Source organism: Poecilia reticulata, chromosome 16, assembly GCF_904066995.2.
Source record: "Poecilia reticulata chromosome 16, P_reticulata-male-v2, whole genome shotgun sequence".
Classification (NCBI taxonomy): Eukaryota; Metazoa; Chordata; class Actinopteri; order Cyprinodontiformes; family Poeciliidae; genus Poecilia; species Poecilia reticulata.
This window is the reverse complement of record NC_088845.1, coordinates 14,840,047-14,860,448: the sequence shown is the minus strand read 5'-3', so window position 1 is coordinate 14,860,448 and position 20,402 is coordinate 14,840,047. Positions and strand designations below refer to the sequence as shown.

The 20,402-nt window shown below is 39.0% G+C and overlaps 3 protein-coding genes across 5 annotated transcripts; 2 read left to right on the top strand and 1 right to left on the bottom strand.

The window, feature by feature from the left end:
- Window positions 1-40: 40 nt before the first annotated feature.
- ndufa3 (NADH:ubiquinone oxidoreductase subunit A3) lies at window positions 41-1,076 on the bottom strand. Its single transcript, XM_008431582.3, has 4 exons — window positions 981-1,076; window positions 653-727; window positions 349-426; window positions 41-225 (listed from the first exon to the last, which is right to left on the bottom strand). Exons 1-4 carry the CDS (start codon window positions 1,021-1,023, stop codon window positions 134-136), a joined length of 288 nt encoding a protein of 95 aa, XP_008429804.2. The 5' UTR covers window positions 1,024-1,076; the 3' UTR covers window positions 41-133.
- tfpt (TCF3 (E2A) fusion partner) lies at window positions 991-5,144 on the top strand. 2 transcript variants are annotated; one of them, XM_008431583.2, is made up of 7 exons: window positions 991-1,090; window positions 1,432-1,533; window positions 2,016-2,144; window positions 2,872-2,942; window positions 3,034-3,103; window positions 3,853-4,005; window positions 4,514-5,144. In XM_008431583.2, the coding sequence occupies exons 2-7, from the start codon at window positions 1,432-1,434 to the stop codon at window positions 4,586-4,588; spliced, it is 600 nt and encodes a 199-aa protein (XP_008429805.1). In that variant the 5' UTR covers window positions 991-1,090; the 3' UTR covers window positions 4,589-5,144. The 2 variants fall into 2 exon arrangements, with proteins under 2 accessions (XP_008429805.1, XP_008429807.1); XM_008431585.3 differs by lacking the exon at window positions 991-1,090 and adding an exon at window positions 1,218-1,358.
- Window positions 5,145-6,761: 1,617 nt separating this feature from the next.
- On the top strand, window positions 6,762-19,926 carry cnot3a (CCR4-NOT transcription complex, subunit 3a). 2 transcript variants are annotated; one of them, XM_008431581.3, is made up of 18 exons: window positions 6,762-6,921; window positions 7,542-7,597; window positions 7,727-7,794; window positions 7,887-7,961; window positions 8,047-8,136; window positions 9,693-9,821; window positions 9,944-10,039; window positions 10,155-10,374; window positions 10,446-10,573; window positions 11,820-11,876; window positions 12,006-12,933; window positions 13,019-13,124; window positions 13,891-14,032; window positions 15,789-15,882; window positions 16,762-16,960; window positions 17,797-17,929; window positions 18,014-18,139; window positions 18,945-19,926. In XM_008431581.3, exons 2-18 carry the CDS (start codon window positions 7,573-7,575, stop codon window positions 19,041-19,043), a joined length of 2,715 nt encoding a protein of 904 aa, XP_008429803.2. In that variant the 5' UTR covers window positions 6,762-6,921; window positions 7,542-7,572; the 3' UTR covers window positions 19,044-19,926. The 2 variants fall into 2 exon arrangements, with proteins under 2 accessions (XP_008429803.2, XP_008429802.2); XM_008431580.3 differs by having other exon boundaries at window positions 7,527-7,597.
- The last annotated feature ends 476 nt before the right edge of the window (window positions 19,927-20,402 follow it).

Genomic DNA, 20,402 nt, shown 5'->3' with positions numbered 1-20,402 from the left:
AACAGTTTGTCAGATACACAACAAATCAACATGACAACAGTAGGATTAAATAGAATCTTTACTGTGATGCAATTACAACTGGGAAAACTGAAGAAAAACACAAACAGGAGCAGCAACAGGTATTTTGCTCATTTTATAGCTTTTTAAGCCATTCCAAGCTTCTTCCTTTAGCTTCACAGGGATGTGAGGGAACGTCAGGCATGTTTCCATCATCCCTCACAGGAACTAAAGAAGAATGATTAAGAAACACACACACTTTATTGATCAGCATTATTACATATCAAGAGCTTGTTCCACACAACTCACAAACAGAATTATACCATGACTTTTGTGAAATGACGAGTTTACCTGGATAATTGTATGGCGTGACTTGATTTATCATTCCTGCGTATTTTGCATAGGGGCTGATGAATGGAAGAATAATACCTGAAAATACAGATTATTTGTAAATGTGCATGATTACAATAGCAGAAAATATACATCTCTTTATTTTGTCACAATGCCTACATTTAAATGTATTAATTCACCACATAACGGAACCTGGAATAGTAGTACTCCAGGTAATCATTTAAAAGTTGGATGAACATTAAAAAAAATCTGATAAAACAGTGTTATGTTGAAACTGTGCAGTACACCTAGGCTTCTTGCTTACCTACAAGGCCAATCCCACAGGAGACCAGGATAACTGGCTCCTTATTCCAAGCATTTTTCAGGAAAGCTCCAATTCCTGCAGGAAAACCCACGGCAGTGTTTAAAATCCGCATCAACTGCGGTGTGGCTAGCAGAATTAGCTCATGTTAGCAACACATTCAAGGTCAGAATTTTCCTTCCCTTTCAAAAGCCTACCTGTGCTTTAAAGTCACGCCGATATAAGGTTTGTCTTAATTCTAACAGTAAATGTACTATTAATAGCAACAGGTGACACACTGAAGCTAACTTTAATAAATGCAGTTTAGAAAAGCGAGAAAATAAACACGTACCTGCCATCATGTCCGGTGTAGCTTCAGGACAGAGGGTGTTCATGGGAAATGTAGTAGAAGGAGAAATGACGTATAATTTCTGCGTCGGTCGCACATAAACACAAAACGAGGTGAGATTGAGCTATTTTTATTTTGTGACGATCTTATTGTTTTAAATTCATTCATTTTGAATGTGTTATTAATGATTACCCCCCCTCCCCCCCAAAGAGTTTATTTAGGTAAACGGAGGTGTTTCATGCAGTTTGTAGAAAGTTTAAAGGGAAAGAAACAGCTTTTAACTGCTGCTGCTAGAGCCGCGGCTATGCTGTTTATAATCTCAGAAATTACTGGCTGGTGGTTATACTGACATTTACTGGGATTTATATAGCAATTGAAAATGTATGTTCTGTATCTTTAAAAATATTTTTCAACGTAGTTTTGATGTTGGGTTGATGTTTTTTGTTCTCTTTAGATGATGGAGGACTTCTCTGGGTTGGCTCTACCTCCTCTTTTTGGAGGACACATTCTAGAGGCTGAGTTGGAGCCTGGTGGTGTAGAGCTGGGACCAGGAGAGGTATTAATAAATATTAGTCCCTTGCAAAAATATCCCTCTTATTGAACTACTGCACATTTACTCACATTACAGCCAGAACTGCAAAATATCTAATCACAGATTCAATATGTTCAACATCATATCACAATAATGGAAAAGGCAGCAAAGAGTAGGGATGGTTTGGCTTAATTATAATTATTATTGTCATACTAATGTTAAGCAATAGTATCAGTGTATTTCTAACATCATTCATCTTTAACTAAAAGTCAAACGTTGATGTAATTCACTGAAGCTTAAGTTTATAGACCACCACAGAAACTCTGTAAGTGTGAGGAGAAAAAAAAGATTTGTAGGAAACACAAAGGCTACAAAACATGCTGTGCTTTCTTCTACCCACTTAGCTTCATTATGTAATTATGTTAATTGTGCAGATTAGTTTCTTCTGTGATATTAGGGTTATAGATATTTTATAGATTTTTTGTTGTTGTATTTCTTTCTGTCAGGTGGAGCTTGACCCAGATCCAGGCGGCAGCGAGCTGCTAGAGACCACAGCTCAGGAAGACGAAGAGAGGAGAGCTCTCGACAAAAGGAAATGTCTGGTGCTGAGCAGGAGGTGCAAGGAAATTGAACAGGTGTGCGTAGTGTGTTTGTGGGTCACTTCCTGAATGCATTTCCTTTGAAATGTGACAAAAGAATCAAGTGTCTTGACAGCCATGTAGTGCCTTATTTAAGACATCATTAGGTGTCATACTACATGGACTTTTTAATTTTTTTTTTCTTCAACAGGTTCTTTTACTGTTTTACTGGTTGGTTTGTTTAGAAGTATAAAACTGAATGTCTGATGAATATGTTGCTGTTTCACCTTTACCGTAAAATACACACCTCTATATTACAATGTAACCAGGTGACCATGAAACAGTTCAAAAGCTGAACAGATTCTTAGAACAAATCAATGCATGGATGTGTCCTAACTATATCCAGCTGAACAGAAAAAAAAATGAAGTTATTATCTTTGGACATAAAGAGGAACGATCTATAGTCAACACACAACTTCAGTTATTACAGCTAGAAACTAGCGAACAGGTTTGAAATCTGGGTGTGGTGATGAATTCACCACGCCCAAAGACTGGAACTTTCAGAGAAACATAAAGACAATTACAAGGCTTAAACCCACCTGTCTATAGTTTCCTTTGATTAATAACAACTGGAACGTCATAAAGTGTACAGTTCATTTTTCAACTTTTCAGTGGTTTCCTTTACTTTGCCCACTGTAATGTTTTTCTGGTTTGTTGTTTTATTTTCTTTTTAAGCAAGCAAAGCATTTTGAGTTGCCTTATTGTCAATCCGTGTTATGTTCAGGTGAATCAAAAAATCCTGGGTCGCCTTCACCAAGTGCAAAGAATTACGCGACGCTTGAAGAAAGAGCGACGGTATGAAACTTCAGTGTCTATATAAAGTTTTTATGCTTTGTTGCAGAACCTACCTTCAAGGCTTACCTGAATGCTCTGCTGATTTCCGCAGGTTCCTCATGAAAGCTTTAGATGCCCATGGAGACGATTACAGAAATTCCCAGCTCACCATACTGCTTGAAGTAAGAATTACGGAGATGGAGTCTTACAGAGTTAACTGTCCCTTCAGTTTGTAATAAAAGTGGATTGAAATGGGAAATGCGTATTAGTGAAATATTGCTGAAAGTAGTTCAGCAATATTTCTCTATTCTCTTAAATCCAAGAGAATATAAGCTTATGTCTTGTTTATTGCACTGCAATTTAGTTCTATTTTCATTTTAAAAAATTCACGTGTTTTGTTTTTTCATAATAAAATATTTTTCTGGTCATCCATTCACTCAAACTTAACAGATAAATTACTTTTTAAAATAATTACAAGGTTTCCTCCAGAAAACTTGCTAAGCTCTGGTGTTAGGGCAGTCATTCATCCAGCGATCCGTCGTGTTTTTGAGTTACATTTTTTTTTTTAATTGACAGGAAATTTTAAAATATCACTTGTTAATATGCATTATTGAAAGACTGGAAGATTAATACCTGAACACCAACTATAAAGTCTTATAAAATGCAAACATTTTACAAAGACTTAACCCTGAATTATTTTTGTCTTCCTAATTTCTGCAGTCGAAGCTAATCTGGTAGTCCTTGAGGAATATCAGAATTGCCAAAAAATGTGCAGTATGAACAAAAATATTGTAGCTGATCAGTCAATTTGAAGCCAAAATGCGGTGCAATAATTTGCTTGAGACCATCCCACTTTCACCATGACAAAACACTACGATTGTTGTAACATAATTGAATTGACCTAAATGTATATGTTCTCTGCTGGCTTCAGGAAGAGCCTGGAGCCCACTTGGATTCTGCTGCCGGAGTCGAGGAGGAAAGACTCAATGGTTTGTCTGGTTCCTCTGCAACTCTCCATCATGCAGCCGGACCGAAGAAGAAGAGACACAGAATTTCTCGGCAAGATAAGGACAGAGATCAGCAGGTCAGTGAATAAACGATGTCCAGTTTTGGTCCTCAGTGGCCAGTTCCCTGTATGTTTTAGAGTGATCATTGGGTGAGAGGTGAGGGTTCACCCTGGACAGATCACCAGTCCATCACTGTGCCACTCAGACACACAGAACAAGCAGCCACACACTCTTCCAGACTTGATAGCCATTTAGAGTAACCATTTAAGCAAACAGTCATGTTTTTGGACTGTGGGAGGAAGCTGGAGTATCCAGAGAGAACCCACGCAGAAGAAAACCAGACAGGGATTCAAACCCAAGACCTTCTTCCTGCGAGGCAACAGTACTGCCAACTTCACCACATACTCCATGTATTAGGTGTATTGAACCAGAGAAACATTAAACATGCAGAATGTTGGTCATTGGCAACACTGGAATAACTCCACTGTTTGCTTGTGATAGTAAAAGATTCAGTAAAATTTTAAATCCCTGACTGTGTTGAATAAATTGCTTATGAATAAACAAAATTTTACCTGTATGTTTCAGATTGAACCTGGCGTGTCTGTGTTGGCAGAGACTCACTTTGGAGAAATGCCCAGCCCAACATCTCTGTCACACTGAATGGTGGCCAGCATGTTTTTCTTGAACTTTAATTGTATAATGCAGCCTTTCCTTAGTCTGACTCTGCACTATTTGTTGTTTCCCTTGAAGAAACCAAACAGACTGGACTCTTGTAAGACAATTAATGTTTACTCAATTCAGCCCAGATTTTGTATTTATAAGGTTTGTATATATGTATTGGTATGTATGTTGACTTGTGTGCAACAAGACCTAATTATGACCAATATACAGTATTGTGACCAGCTCAGGTTAAAGAGGATACGACGAAATGGAACAACAGAAATTATCTCACTACTTCCATGAATATTACAAATTTATTTCATTAGTAGCAGTGATTAAAATGTATAATCTTTTGAATGTTGGTTATTGATACTGTAAAGTTCATGTTTTTAAGTGTTAAAATGACTCCATTGAGCAACTGAGGCAAATTCACCAGTTTTGTTTTTCTACCGCGTTCAATGTTAGATCATTACGATCAAGATGTAAAGGCATTCCACCTGCTTGTGGCTAAATGTCATAATGACAGCACTGTAAAAATAAAGACAATTACTTTTGGGGTGCTGGTGACCTTGCTAAATTCATCCCTCTGGTTCAAAATCAGAAAACAGGACAGCTGAGGCGAGAGCTCTGGTAGGTGCGATTGAATCCCTTCTTGGAGGAAAGGATAAATAAACAATGTTAGATTTAGTTTTGAGTTAAAGAATGTATGGAAGGCATTTAATGCTGACAATATAGCACATTTTAAGACATAAAATCACTAAGTGTTTCACAAGATCACAAGCAAATTTAAAAAGATTTGTTAAATCTGGGTCTACAAGAGACTGTACAGAGTCCATCAAAAGTGTTGAACAAAAGGCATTTTGTCTAATTTTGCCTTAATTTTTGTCTCCTTTTGACCGCATCCGGTTATGGGGATGCATTTATATGTTATCAGTCCTCTGATATAGTCTGGTGCTAGACCACCAAGAGCTCTCCAAGTCAAAACAAAGTCTTACATTGCACCAGAAGGCAGAGTAGTTGCATCAAGATTGGAGTCACATTTGAAACACTGGATGATTTTTGTCCAAATGCAGAGACATGTTGGACAACTTGCAGCTGTTCCAGGAATGTTGTACTAAGACATGTGTAAAGTACATGGCAATAATCCAACCATAGTCAATCAAAAGCAGGAATTATTTCCAATTTCGAAAGTGAGATGATGGAACTTAATTTGGCAAAAATTTCTCAGATGATAAAAACAAAGAACCAGAAGTTTGACATGTTCATCTGAAGTACCAAAATTATTTTCCCAAAGAACCAAGAAGTACAAGAGGCTCCTTTAACTCAGACATTATTTCAATTATTTCAGTTTTGTCTTCATCCACCGCTTTGCAGTCTAAACACTAGATCTAGATTTTTCTGTATCCTAGGGAAATTATTGAAACCCCTCAGAACTGAATGATTTTTTAACGTAAAATCCCTGCTTAAATTTGATGACGGATGAAATTACTGATCAAATATCAATTTCCTTAAGCGTAACTGTTATGCATTCTAGAGGTGCATCTCAACAGATTTGATTATTAAAAAGTTTATTCCAGCAACCCATTCACTAAGTGAAATGTAATAAAGATTAATTACACAGAGGCTGATAAACATATCAGATTGGAATATTAAATCAGAGTAATACAAATAAATGTTATTACAGACAAGCATACCTGCTAAAATATCATTTTTAAAAGGTCTGACAAACAAACCTCATTCATTATTTTGTAGTTAAATTTTTGTATTAATTTTAGGCTTCAGAAATTATTTGCACAGAAATTCATAATTTTGACACAGATGACTTCATTTTGAAAAATTTGATCAGATGTTTCGATTCGTTATTTAAGTAGCCTTTTTACAACACATTTTTCACTGTTACTTAATGTCTTGTACGGCTACTTTTTATAATTTTACTTCAGTAAAAATATGTGAAGTAGTGCTACTATTACTTGAGTACAATTTTTGTTACTCGACTCACCTCTGAATATATGATAATGATTTGAAATGGTAATGGACCAGAGGGAAAAGAGGAAGAATCGATCATCAGTCATCCAACAGTACGACCAATGACCGGCCTCCAATCCAGCGGATGTGCCCTGGTGACAGGCGTGATTCCTGTCCAATCAGATCTCGTAGAATGGATTTAGGGCGGGTCCTAAACGTGGAGGTGGGATTTTAGCTACCGTCCATCTTCAGCTACATTACAGTGAGCGAGCCTGTCGAAAAGAAAATATATTTTGGAAGTAAAGAAGATTTTCTGGAATTAGCTTTGGCTTTATTTGAAATAAGACAAACGAAAGCCCATACCCTAGGTAAATGTCTCACACAAGTATAAATATACATGGTCGGGTTAACCCAGTTTCCCTTTTTCCTTAATTTGGCTAGCTGAGCTGCTACCTAGCATTTTAGGTATTAGCTAGCATTTCGGCGATTGGAACGGTTTCTCTTATATATTACCTTTCAACACGCAAAACTGTCTTTATAAAAGCTCCGATGGAGCCCGGAATGATGATGCATGTATATGAGTTAAATCGGCCAACATAAGTTATGGTGTTTGTTCTAGAAAGGGATAGTAAGTAACCGAGTGAAGTGGACGAGCTAGGCTAGTATTAACGTTAGCTCGCTAGCTGGCTAATTTTAGCTGACTGCCAAGCCAGTCATATTCGTTGGTATTAGCGGGATCATTTAACTTTAAGAAGTATACTGATGAAGTGACTGTCGCGTGGGATTTTATTGTGAATGTGGTTTAATTGCTTTGTGGCTGGGTTTTATATGTGTGGCTAATGTCAGCTGTCCGTTTAGTCGGTGTTAACGTCAGTTTCAGTCTCTGCAAACCGATGTACGGCTTTTCAGTTGTCTGCCGATTTCTGCTTGCTTTTGTTCAGTGAGGTGATGCGTGTATGGTTTATTTACTTAGATCACTTTTTGACAGACGGAATGTGGAAATTGTCGTAGTCAGAGCCATGGCTGATAAAAGAAAACTACAAGGTAACTATCTCTGTCTGTGAAAGTGTTCATGCTGCCCCACAAAGAGACGTCATCTATTATTGTTGTCATTTATTTTGATTAAATGTTACTGTACTTCTGCAATCTAATCTTCTTTTTCATTTTTTGCAGGTGAAATTGACAGATGTTTGAAAAAAGTAGCAGAAGGTGTTGAACAGTTTGAGGACATCTGGCAAAAAGTAAGAGATTTTCAAGCTTTATTGGGATTCTCTGCTGTGATTGAAGCCTTCAGATATGCGCAACTTTCCACTTGTTTTTTTCTACTTCTCAGCTCCACAATGCAGCTAATGCGAACCAGAAGGAAAAATATGAAGCTGACCTCAAGAAAGAGATTAAAAAATTACAGGTAGAGTTGGAAAAGTACAAAAAAACCTGAAAAAACAAAATATTCAGAGTGTAAACTTGCATTTTAATGATTTGTGTTTCTGTAGCGATTGAGAGATCAAATAAAAACATGGGTGGCCTCGAACGAGATCAAAGACAAACGGCAGCTAGTAGAGAACCGAAAACTAATAGAGACGGTACGCCTCCTTTTGTTATATGTTCATAGGTTTTTTTCTGGAAGTATGATTAATATAATAACTCCATCACTTTTCCTCAAACATGAGTGTTTTCAAAGCAACTTGCAAATACCCTCACTGGCCACTTTATTAGGTAAATCTGCTCAATACTGATTCAACCAGTCACATGGCAGCAATTTGGCTATCTGTTTGTGGTGAAGATGATATGCTGAAGTTTAATCTGTCCAGCAGAATGTGTAAAAATAGGGTGTTTTCCTGATTTGGAATGTTTCATGGGTGTTGGTGAAAGTTATGTTTTGAATATTTCAGAAATTGCTGATCTACTGGGATTTTCAGTCACAGTAATCCCTGTGGTTTATATAGTCAGGTTGAAGTACTCTCAGTGAGCGGCAGCTGAGTGGACGGAAATGCCTTGTTGATGACAGACGAGAACGCACCGATTATGGAAAGATGATGGAAAGATAATAGTAGCTGAAACAACCTTTTATTACAATCAAGTAATATGAATTACAACACGTGGGGTTTTGAAGCAGACGGGCTCCAGCAGCAGGAAACCACACAAACTGGAAATTGAAGCAGATTTTTGTGCAAGCTTCAAATTGGAATATAAGTCTTTGGAAATAATTAGCATGTTGTGTGATGCAGATAGTAGAGTCAAAATTATCTTTAAATAAGGTGAAAGCATGTATCTTTTCAACCTGTTAACTACAGCTCAGGCAGATGGTGGTGCTGTAATGGTGTGAGGAATGTTTTCTTGGCACATTTTGGGTTCCTTATTTGTGACTGAGCTCCACAGCTTGCTTTCGCATCACTGCTGACCAGGTCCATTCCTTTAAGTCTACATTGGACCCATCTTCTGATGGCTGCTTCCAACAGGATAATGCACCATGTCGTAAAGCTTAATCAACTATTTTCTGGAAGATGACAATGACAGCATTCAATCCTATAGAATATTTTTGGGATGTAGTGGAGTGGAAGATTTGCAGCATAGACAGGCAGCCAACAAATCCGTAGCATCCTGAAGCTACCATATGAGTACAAGTCAAAATCTTTGAGGAATGTTTCTTACAACTGGTTGAACCTATGCTGCGAAAGTGTACCTAATAAAGTGGCCAATAAGTGCTTTTTTTGGCACTGGATTTAGTTAAAAAAAACAAAGTTTTTTTTTGACTAAAAAAACGTTTTATTTAAAAAAAAAAGCATTTACAGGAACATCCAGTTTCTGTAAATGCTTCACCGTGTCATTGTTGTAACCAGTTCTGTCAAAAATACAACAGTATGGTTGCTCAACAATGAAGCATTTCTCCTACAATTTCACTTTTATGAAGTTGATCAGTTTTGATGGTATGATTGTTTGCAACACAGCTGTTATTTTATGCCTGTTTGAAAAATCAGGAGCTTTCACAAAGAAGTGTGTGCAGCAGCCAAACTATAAAAATGGCTCAGTGGCCATTAAAGCGCCAGTTTTACATGAGTAAAAGTGTAATCTCAAAACCTACTGCAGACTTTGTCAGGGTGAAAATATTTGAGATTCAGTGTGATTTTCCTTTCCTTAGCAAATGGAGCGGTTCAAAGTGGTGGAACGTGAAACAAAAACAAAAGCCTACTCTAAAGAAGGCTTAGGACTTGCTCAGAAGGTGGATCCGGCTCAGAGGGAAAAGGAGGAAACGGGACAGTGGCTAACGGTAAATCCAATATTTTCTTGGCTTGAAGGATTATTTTTTTTCCTGCTAGGTTGACCAAAAAAAAAAAAAAACAATTCAACAATTTGTGAAATCTATCAACCCTTTTCTCCTGTCCTCTTCAGAATACAATAGACACACTAAATATGCAGGTGGATCAGTTTGAGAGCGAAGTGGAGTCACTTTCAGTCCAGACGCGAAAAAAGAAGGGTGACAAAGAGGTAATTCCTTCCTCTTTCAGCTAACACCCATGCTATACATAGAGATATAAACACACTCCGTACTGTGATGTAAGCATTTTTTGCAAACAGCCTTTTTCTTCCGTTTGTCTCGCAGAAGCAAGATCGCATCGATGAACTAAAGCGGTTGATTGAGAGGCACAGATACCACATTCGCATGTTGGAGACTATTCTACGGATGCTGGACAACGACTCTGTACCGGTGGACTCTATCCAGAAGATCAAGGATGACGTCGAGTACTACATTGATTCCTGTCAAGACCCGGACTTTGAGGAGAACGAGTTCCTGTATGACGACTTAGACCTGGAAGACATCCGTGAGAGAAACGCTAATGATCAATTCTGAAGATGCTCTTATTTCTTCCTTACGGTTTCATTTATCTTTCAGCTCCAGCGTTAGTCGCCACGTCTCCGTCAGGCAACGTGGAAGATGACATGTATCTCCACTCCAGCAGCACTCCCACCTCAACAACATCTTCTTCGCCCATCCCTCCATCTCCGGCCACTTGCACTGCTGTAAGTTCTGCTTTGCGTCATTTGAGCTTTTTGGTGGCGGTAAAGTTTGTAATATTACAGCTATCTCCCTTTTATGTATGTACAATGCTTTGCAAAGCTAGTAGTACCCTTGAACTGCCTCATATTTAGCACAAGGAAGTGTGTAAATGTGAGATGGAAGAAAAATATGTGTTTTTCAAGGTTTGTAGCAAATAAGTCTAAAATCCTTTCTTCCATTTCACCATTCCACTTTTTGTTGTGTTGGCCCTAACAAGAGCTGTTGTAAACCATTATTTTAGTAATCGATTAATCTTGATTATTCTGACAGTTAACTGAGTAATTGAATAAAAAAATAGATAAAATATTGCTAAGTACTGCTATAACAGTTGTATTAATATTGGATGTCAAATTTTCATTTCTGTGCAACTCAAACGATTAATTTTCTATAGCTTTATCAATAATGACTCACAGTTTAAGCAAACCTGGACAAAATTACACAAAAATCTGAAATCATATTCAATTTAACAATAAAAATAATAAAGCAGCAGGATCACAAAGACACTTCCACAAAATGTGGATACTCCAGTCTTTATTTTTCCATAGCTGAGTTGGTGGGAAATTTATTTTCCAGTTTGTCACTAAAGCTACATTTGTGCTGAGTATCAGCTATAGAGCTGGAACGAAGCCCGCTGTGTTTCCGCTGCAGGTGTGTAAATAAAAGTCACACCTGCAGCGCTCCGAACCAGAGGCTAGCAGTATTGCATGTATATTTTCAGTTAATTTAAGATTTAAGGATGCCTATTGGTTCCCCAAAACTGATGGAAGCCCAGACATTTTTATCAATCAATGAAATCTCCCCCAGACTGAATGTGAAAAGTGGGCATGTCCGAGGAAAAGAGGACGTTGGGCCACCCTGTGTCATGCTAACAACACTTAGCATTCGTCAACAACTCATTGGCGGAAGTGAGAGCGTTATGCAACATGATTAATTATACAGCTGGAACAAGTGGTAAAACATGACTTAATAAAACTTCCAGACAGATAATTTGCCTCAAGAAAATTTCAAAATGTAACAAAATTAATTGCATTACATTGGCGATGTCGATAATTAATTTAATTATAATTAATTTATTTATCTTGAGTTACTTGAGGAATTGTGAAGTTCAATAGGTATGCAAACCTTTGTGAGGCAGCTGTATTTAATCAACTCAAAGCTGAATGAAGCTTTTTAAAGCGGATTGTCATAGCAAAGTGTTTCCTCCAACAGGAGAACTCAGAGGACGATAAGAAAAGGGGACGGTCGACAGACAGTCAAGTTAGTCAGGTGAGAGGCTCACAGAGCCACGGCTGCACATTCCTGATTTAGTTTGTACTGCTAGTCTATCATAATTACAACAAACTTACAGACTCAGTTGGTTTATGACTAATTAAGATTCTGCTCCTCTGTTTTTAGTCGCCTGTGAAGAACGGTGCCCCATCCTTGCAATCTTCCTTCTCTTCTTCCGCCACCTCCGGGTCCTCTTCTTCCTCTTCCCTCTCCATGGCGAGCGTCGTCGGAGGCATTCCCGCCGTTCCCACCAGCAGCAGCCTCATAGGAAGTTTCAGCAGCGCAGTACAGCAACATCAGCATCAATCTGCACAACAGCAGCAACAATCTCAGCCGTCGAATCCGTCGCAGCAGCAACAGCAGCAGCAGCAACAGCAGCTGCCTCAAACAAAACCGTCAGCTCCCTCAAACAACAACAATCCCAGCCCACCTGGCAACCCACTTCTCCCAGCGTCCACCACCCCGTCACTCTCCACGCCCAGCACACCCAGTTTGACAGCTCCCAACTCCCAGTCCAGCACCGGGCCGACCCCGGCGTCCAGCCTAGGACTGGGGCTGGGCTTGGATTTAAGGAAAGGCGGCATGAGCGGGACCAGCAGTGCCAACCAGATGCCGAGTTTAGGCCTGGCTGGCCACAGCACTCCTTTAAACACAATGGCCAGTCTGATCCAAGGCTCCACGTCGGCCCTCTACGCGCATGCGGCGGCGTCTGGGGGCCTGGGTCTGAGCAGCACCACTCAGTCCAGCATTTTGCCGGAGAGTAGCACTTCCATCTCCAATTCGAGTTCCAGCGGGGTCACCACCAACGGAGCGGGGTCGGGGCTCAGCTTGCTGGGCTCCAGCCCGGCCCACAACTCTCTCACTGGCAGCATCCTGAGTCTGGTCCCTGGGCAGAGCGTGACCCCCGCCACATCACAGGTGCCCTCAAGTCCCGCCAGCTCCGCCCCCGGATCAGTCGGCATGATGGTGGGAAACGGAGGGAGCGCCGGTGTGGTTGGAGTGAACGCTGCTCCTGCCAGACCACCGAGCGGACTGAAGCAGAACGGAAGCCCAAGTAGGTCAAAGTGTTGATTTGTGACTTTTTACTGTGGATTTTCTGAAGAAAGGCGATCTCCAACTTGTCCCTCGCCCGCCCTCAGGTTACAGCGCTGTAGTGGCAGAGAGCTCCACAGAATCAGCTCTAAGCACACCGAGCCAGTCGCAGAGCAGCCAAACCTCGTCACTCAGTTCCTCAACCAGCCAGCCGTAAGTCGTCCTCTTTACCTTCCTCCAGACCTGGGACATCGAGATTACGTTTTTAGAAAATCTGGATTATTTTTCACCAAAGCGCTCTGGGGGTTTCTGTAGTTCAGTGTGATGTCAGCCCGCCATATTGTTTGACAAACATGATTTATAGCTCCTTTTTATTTAGACTTTGAGTTCAGTTCAACTCTGACAGAATATTAAGGTCGAGTTAAGAATTTAAAATTTTAATTGTGAGAATAAAGCCATACTTTTATAATTCCAACACAAAAAATAAAGTAAAATGAAAACTGTAGAGCATTTTATGAAGTTACTCTATGGTACTGTTTTTACTGATAACGCTTATAGAAATGCTTAATCTTTTAACACATCACAATCAATTTATTATCAGTAGCAGGACTTTGAAACGTTTGAGCAACGAGCTCGTCATGTCAGATCTTAACTCTAGAAGCTCATTAAAATAACTTCTTGTAATTTCAGGACTTTTTTCTGTTTTTTTTTTTTTTCAGAATAAAACGCATCTTTATTTTGCTGGTATTATGACTTTGTTCTCGTAATTTAACAAAAACTCTCATATCCTGGCCTTAACGCTCCGCTGTACAGCTAAAAGAAATAAAAGCAATTTTTCTAGAAAAGAAAGCAAAGAAAATCAAATCGGAGAGTTTATTTCCAAGCCACATCACCCAGCCTCATTTTCCTACTCGTTTTGCTGTTTAAATTCTCAAATTCTATGTTTTTTATTTGTGCTGGTCCAACTCATTTTGTGCAGGATGGACAACGGCCCCAGCTTAATCAGCTCCATCACACTGCCCCCCAGCTCTCCCTCGCCCTCCTTCTCAGACAGCACACCGGGCGGAGGGTGCCTCCTCAACGGGCCCCACTCGTATCCGCAGGCCTCTGAGGGCCTCAAGGTGAGCCAGGAAGCAGCGACAGCCTGAATTTAAACTGGGCGAACTTAGCCGATGTCTGCTTCGTCTTTAGCTCAAAAATATGAACCGATCTTCACAAATACGCAGTTTGAAAATGCGTGGAATAGGATTTTATCTCAAGCTAAATGTGGATAAAATGTGGGTCTTGGAGCTTTATTCCATATTTTCTTGCTTTAAAATACCTAACTTTCAGAGTGGGAAGTATTTTTTTGCATTTTTATATGAGGTCCTTTACTGTCAGTTTATAACTTAAATGTTTATCCAATTAACAAGTTTTTGTTTTTTTAGTTACTGAAAGCCCCATTATTAAAATGCCAAAAAAAGTCAGTTTCTTTGCATCATATCCTCTCAGATTAAGGCTTTAAACTCAGTCTTTGGTTCTGAAATTGGATCTAGGTGAAATGAAACTCTGTCCTTTTTTGTGTCAGCATAGATAGAGATATATCAACACAACCTGCAATTTACAGAGCAGGTTGGGACGGTCTGGTCCAGGTTTGACAGGTCAAAGCGTTACAGATTGTGCAACAGAGCTGGTCAGAACATGCTGCTGCCTCAGCTGCAGCCTTGTGGTGTTTGATGCAGTCAGAAGTAAATGCCAAATTATTATAAAACCTGTCAGAATAATCTAGAAGTGGGAGTCTGGAAAGTTTTTGAAAGAAAATGTGTTAATAGTTTGTGATTTATAAAGTAAAAACTTCTTTTAGCCATTCAGGTGATCAGTAAAATACAACACCACTTTAACAAGGGAGAACTTAATTAACAGATTTCACAGTGACAGAGTTCTGTTTACTTCTATTAATTTAAATCATGAAAACCCAAAGTATAATTTTAGAAAATCAAATATTACATAAGTATTCTAAGACAGAAACCTACTGAAAACATTAGTTCATTATGTGCGCCCTGTTGCATGAACGACCGCATCACTGCAGCTTGGAGACGATCAGCCGGTGGTCAGGAATCCCAGGTTGCTTTGCTGAATTACCCTCTTCAAGCTGATCAGTTGTTTCCACCAGCAGACATTGTATCTTTTCTCAGCAGAAAGCTCACAGGTCCGGCAAGTATAAATAATTGTGAAGCAGCTTGATGGTTTCTCTGCTGAACTGAGCCGTGTAGATTGAATTTGGTCCGTTTTAATTATGTAAAAGTCACCTGTAGCAAAAAGAAACGGGGATCTCCAGTCCTGCCGCTTTGCTCTGACACACCTGAATCAAATATGGCTGATTTACCTCCTCAGGACTCCACCGGGCTCTGCAGAGGTCTGGTGATTAGCCACTCATGTGGTTCAGGTGTGTGGGACCAGAACCGGCTCTAAAAGTGTCAGGCTGGTGTCTCTCCAGGACTGGACACTAGACATTGCTTCCTTTTTTTAATTATCAACTTCCTGACGTGTAGTTTTTACTTAGCTTCTTTACAAATGAGTATCTGTAGGCTGAACTTTAAATATTATACCTAAAATATCCCAAACTCCTGCTGCTAAACACGTTTAATTACCTGCAGTTATGCAGCAGCACACAGAGCTGGAAACAATTCTGGATTTGATCTGAAAGCATCTTTCTACTTCACAAACTGCAGCTTCAGTCACTGATGTCTAAGGATTAGCCTGAGATTACATTTAGTTTAAGCAAGATGATAATCTGAGATCAATCAGATCTAACTGAAGTCCTTCTGCTCCAAAACGTCAGCAGCGTTGAGCTTATTTTTCCCTTCGGTAAGTTTGCATCTTTTTCTCCGTTCTCAGGCTCCTGAGCCCCTCAGCTCTCTGAAGGCGATGGCTGAGAGAGCAGCGCTGGGATCGGGATTAGACGGAGAGATTTCCAACATGCATGTAAACGGTCAGGCAGCAGTTCCACTCTTCATCCGCTCAGTTAACAGAAAATATTTTCCTCTGACAACATTAACATTTTATGTACAATACATCCGTTCTGTTATTTTTATTTTTTTCATTTACATAGAAAACAAACGAATTAGTTAATTCAAAAGCAAGTTTTTGACATACCTCAAATTGCCTTTTATATAAAGGAATAGATGGAAATTGATGCAGTTAGACCTATATTTATCTACACTCTGGAGTTGATATGGTTACATTTTTGTTCACTTTTTAAACACTTTTTAAGAAAAAGTGTCAGATAATCCTCATGATATGCACATTTACCAAAGAAAAACATTAAGAATTATATTATTTATATAGTAAAGTAATGAATTATTAAACAGACTATATTTTGTTTAACTCACTGATTGTTTCATATGATATATTGTATTTTACTTTTGCTGTTAGTCATAAGTGGAAGTGAATACAGAGATCACACAAATATATAATATTTATACACTTATTGAGACTTCATGAATTGATACAATACAAATATTTTTGTACTTTTTGTTGCTTTTTGTGTATTAAAATGTGTCTAATAGTCTTTTGTGTTTAATTGCTAATTTTCTTTTCATGTGAATAGAGGACAGATATTAGAAGTTTAATCTTTCTGCTCCTTTTTGTTCATGATTTCTTTTTGTTACATTAACTATTTATATTTTAGTGAATGAAATGAAATGAGTAAAGTTAAATACTTCAGGTTCAATCTTTGGTTCTGTTGACCTAAAGTTAAGAGTTTTACTTTTGAATGAACCAATCAGTGATCATGTCTGGTTTGGTTATTCAGAGGCATAAAGCTCGACCTCAGCAATGCCGTCCCTTATTGTCAACCCTTTACCTGCAGACATCTTCTCTGGTTCGTCGGCAGCGCCCGGCACGCCCGCCGCTCCTCAGCCGTCCGTGTCGGAGGTCAGCATCCCCCCCTCGCTCGGGGTCTGTCCGCTGGGCCCGACCCCTCTCTCCAAAGACCAGCTGTACCAGCAGGCCATGCAGGAGGCGGCGTGGACACACATGCCACACCCTTCTGACTCCGAGAGGATCAGGTGAGGGTTTCACCTGCAGTCCCAGTTTAATTTATGATTTAGTACGTGTATTTTCCACATCATCGCAACGGCTCTCGCAGAATAAATGACTTTCTTTTCTGCCAATTAAAGCTGTTGCATCCAATTTAAACTGTTAAATTGAACTTTTTCTAGAGTGAAAAATTACCATTTTAAAAGTACTACATGTGACTCGTATCAGAGTGACGCGTTTCTTACAGATTTTACCACATTATTAAGCAAAGATAATAATGGGAAAGTATCTGATTAGTCCTGTTAATTTATAGAATTGTTTCTGAAAACCAAGAACTGGGTTTTACAGTTTTACAGTTTTTCAGCCGTTAACGGCTCCTCAAGCAGTGGGGCCACAAAATACTGCTGTTAAACAAACTGGCTGTGCAGAGTCATGTCCAACCATTCTAGTTGGAAAGTTAGGTGGAAGGAAAATATTTTAGATGAAAATTAGTTCCAATAGATTAACTAATAACATCAGTTTAGACTTTCTTTTAATGTTGTAGTTTGGCTGCAGACCATAAGAGGGCACAACTAGTCATCATTAAGCGGAGCCAGTTGATGCAGGAGTAAAGATGGCAGCGAGAATCGCATTTAGAGTCAAACATTTAGGAAACCATGTGAAAAAAATTTTTTTTTCTTTTTTAATCCAAGCATATTATATATTTTAAAAGGGTATTCTGAGTTTACGCTGAATTATTGATTAGCCATAATCATCCAAAATATTAAAAAATGAGCACTTTAGCTCCTTGTGTAATGAATCAAAATAATGTATGATTCGAAATAGATTCTGTAATGAGTTCTGTGGGGGTTTTTTTGTGTTAAAGACAATACTTGATGAGGAATCCCTGCCCTACTTTGCCATACCACCATCAAGTCCCGCCGCACCACTCTGACACCATCGAGTTCTACCAGAGGCTCTCCACAGAAACGCTCTTCTTCATCTTCTACTACCTGGAGGTAAACATACACTTGGCTAGCTGTGCTTGGTTTCTTTTTTTTGTCCGCTGCATGTTAATGCACTGTTTCCTCTTTCTCCATCAGGGCACCAAGGCTCAGTATCTATCTGCCAAGGCTCTGAAGAAACAATCATGGAGGTTTCACACCAAGTACATGATGTGGTTTCAGAGGCACGAAGAGCCCAAGACGATCACTGATGAGTTTGAACAGGTGCAGCTTCCAAGCTCATTGCCATCCTCCCTAAGAGGGATGCAAACACTTAATCGACTTGTGATTGTCGATTGTTTATGAGATTAAAATTGGTTCCAATAGATTAACTAATAATGTCGGCTTAGATGTTCTTTTAGTGTTGCAGTCTGGCTGCTGTCCAGAAGAGGGCGCAGCCTGTCACTCTTACGCAGAGTCAGTTGGTACAGAAATAAAGATGGCACGATAACAAATTTTTCCCAACAGTTTTTGCAATAAAAATATAATGAGACTATTTTCAAGTATTTTGATGATGGCATAAAAAAAGCAAAAACCCATTCTCAAAGATTATTAAACTTTAATTTCGAATGAACATTTAACACTGGAAGTGAAAGACATTTCAAATATCCAAAATAAAACATAAACGTCTAGTAATATGAATTAGGAAATCTCTGTAAAAAAAATTGTCCTTCAAAAAAGGGCTAGTTGATAAATACACTAATGACACAGACTGAAGATGTTAGTCATTCAGGTTTTGGTGGAAAAAGAAATGATAAATCATTCAAATGGAAATTATTGAGCTTGTTTAAATTTTTCATCCGATTAATTTAATTGCATGCTTATTGTGACTGGCGCAGCATACACGAAATAATAAAATGTAATATTTTTTTAATTCAGCATATTATGAAAAATAGCCCTAGAAAATGACCACTTATCAATTAATCAATGAGATTTAATTGATAACTTCCTTCTCTACTCCCTATACCTGAGATTCTCTCATTCTCCTGCTTATTAACGTCCTTTTCTGTTTCTCTCTCTCTCCATCCAGGGCACTTACATTTACTTCGACTATGAGAAATGGGGCCAGAGGAAAAAAGAGGGGTTCACCTTCGAGTACAGGTACCTCGAGGACAGAGACTTGCAGTGACACACACAGAGGGACGCAAAAGGACAGAGAAAAACAAAACGTGCTGCTGTTGACATTCCGAGACTGAACTCCAAACTGTGGATAGAGATTGTGATGTGTAGTAGAAACCCTCTCCCGACACGGAGACCGGTGTCTGTATAGGCTGCATCTCAATGTGAAGCCCTAGCTCCTCGTGTAGTGCTTTTTCTTTTTCGACAAAAACAAAACAAACAAAAAAACAAACAAAAAAAAAAAACACCCTGTGGGTCCGATCAAACGTTGCCACGCTGCACGAGCTGGGAAGGCTCCCGTTGGAGATCCGCGTCTGTGTGCACACTCAGTATGTGGCATTAGGAAAAGCCTGCCCAACCCTCCCTCTACCCCCCCATGCATGTTTCTCATATAATTTTTATTTTTATTTTTTTTCCTTTTTCCGTTTCAACAATGATTCTCTGTACCACCTGCCCAACATGAGCCTGGAAGCCTTTTGACTCGACACGAAACAAACCTTGGATTTAGATTGTTATGGTGCCCATCTTGTATTTTCTGTAATTTGGTGGTTTAGAACGGGGACGTTCAGTGGACATTTAGTGATGGTGTGTAGGAACGGCTTCTTTTAAGACCCTACAATGCCTGTTGAATATGGTCACTATTGAAGATAGTGAGCGCTTATCAATAGTTTTATTGATATTGTCTTGGTCGATTAAAACGTGATTGAGAGTGACCACAGGGCCTCTCCCTGTGTAAGGGAAAGAGTCCTTATTGGACATGGATTAAATTGCTATGCAATTGAACTGGTCTCTGACTCTCTTTACAAATAAAATGTTTTTAAGTTAACCTCTCAAAGATATTATGGCGCCTTCATGTTTGTGATGACGTAATAAACATGTAAAATAAATCTTAATATTAGGGTTTGAGACATTTTATCTGCTTGATCTGTTTGACTCTTTCACCATCAGCATTTTCTCTTCAATGCAACAAAAAACCCACACATTTCAGAGTGTACACAATGCAGCCATAGGTGCATCTCAACAAATCAGAGTAAAACTGAGAACATATAAGCCAAGTGTTTGTTTCTGGTCATTTTCTGTGATCTAATATTCATTTTCTCAGAAGTTTTAATACAGAAATGTTGCCATGTACTATACAGTATTTGCTTTAGTTACTGGATTAATGCAGAGTGGCATGGAGTGTCATCATCTCCATGGTAAAACTCCACAGATACTCTGGGGTTTATTTAGGCTAGGTCAGTGATAGCATGGTTAATAAACAAATTATTGGTAATTCTGTCAGTATGGTCACTGCAAAAACACAATCTTACAAATTTTTCCATCTAGTTTCTTTTGTACACTTGAAGTAAGACAAAAATAAGTTTCCAAT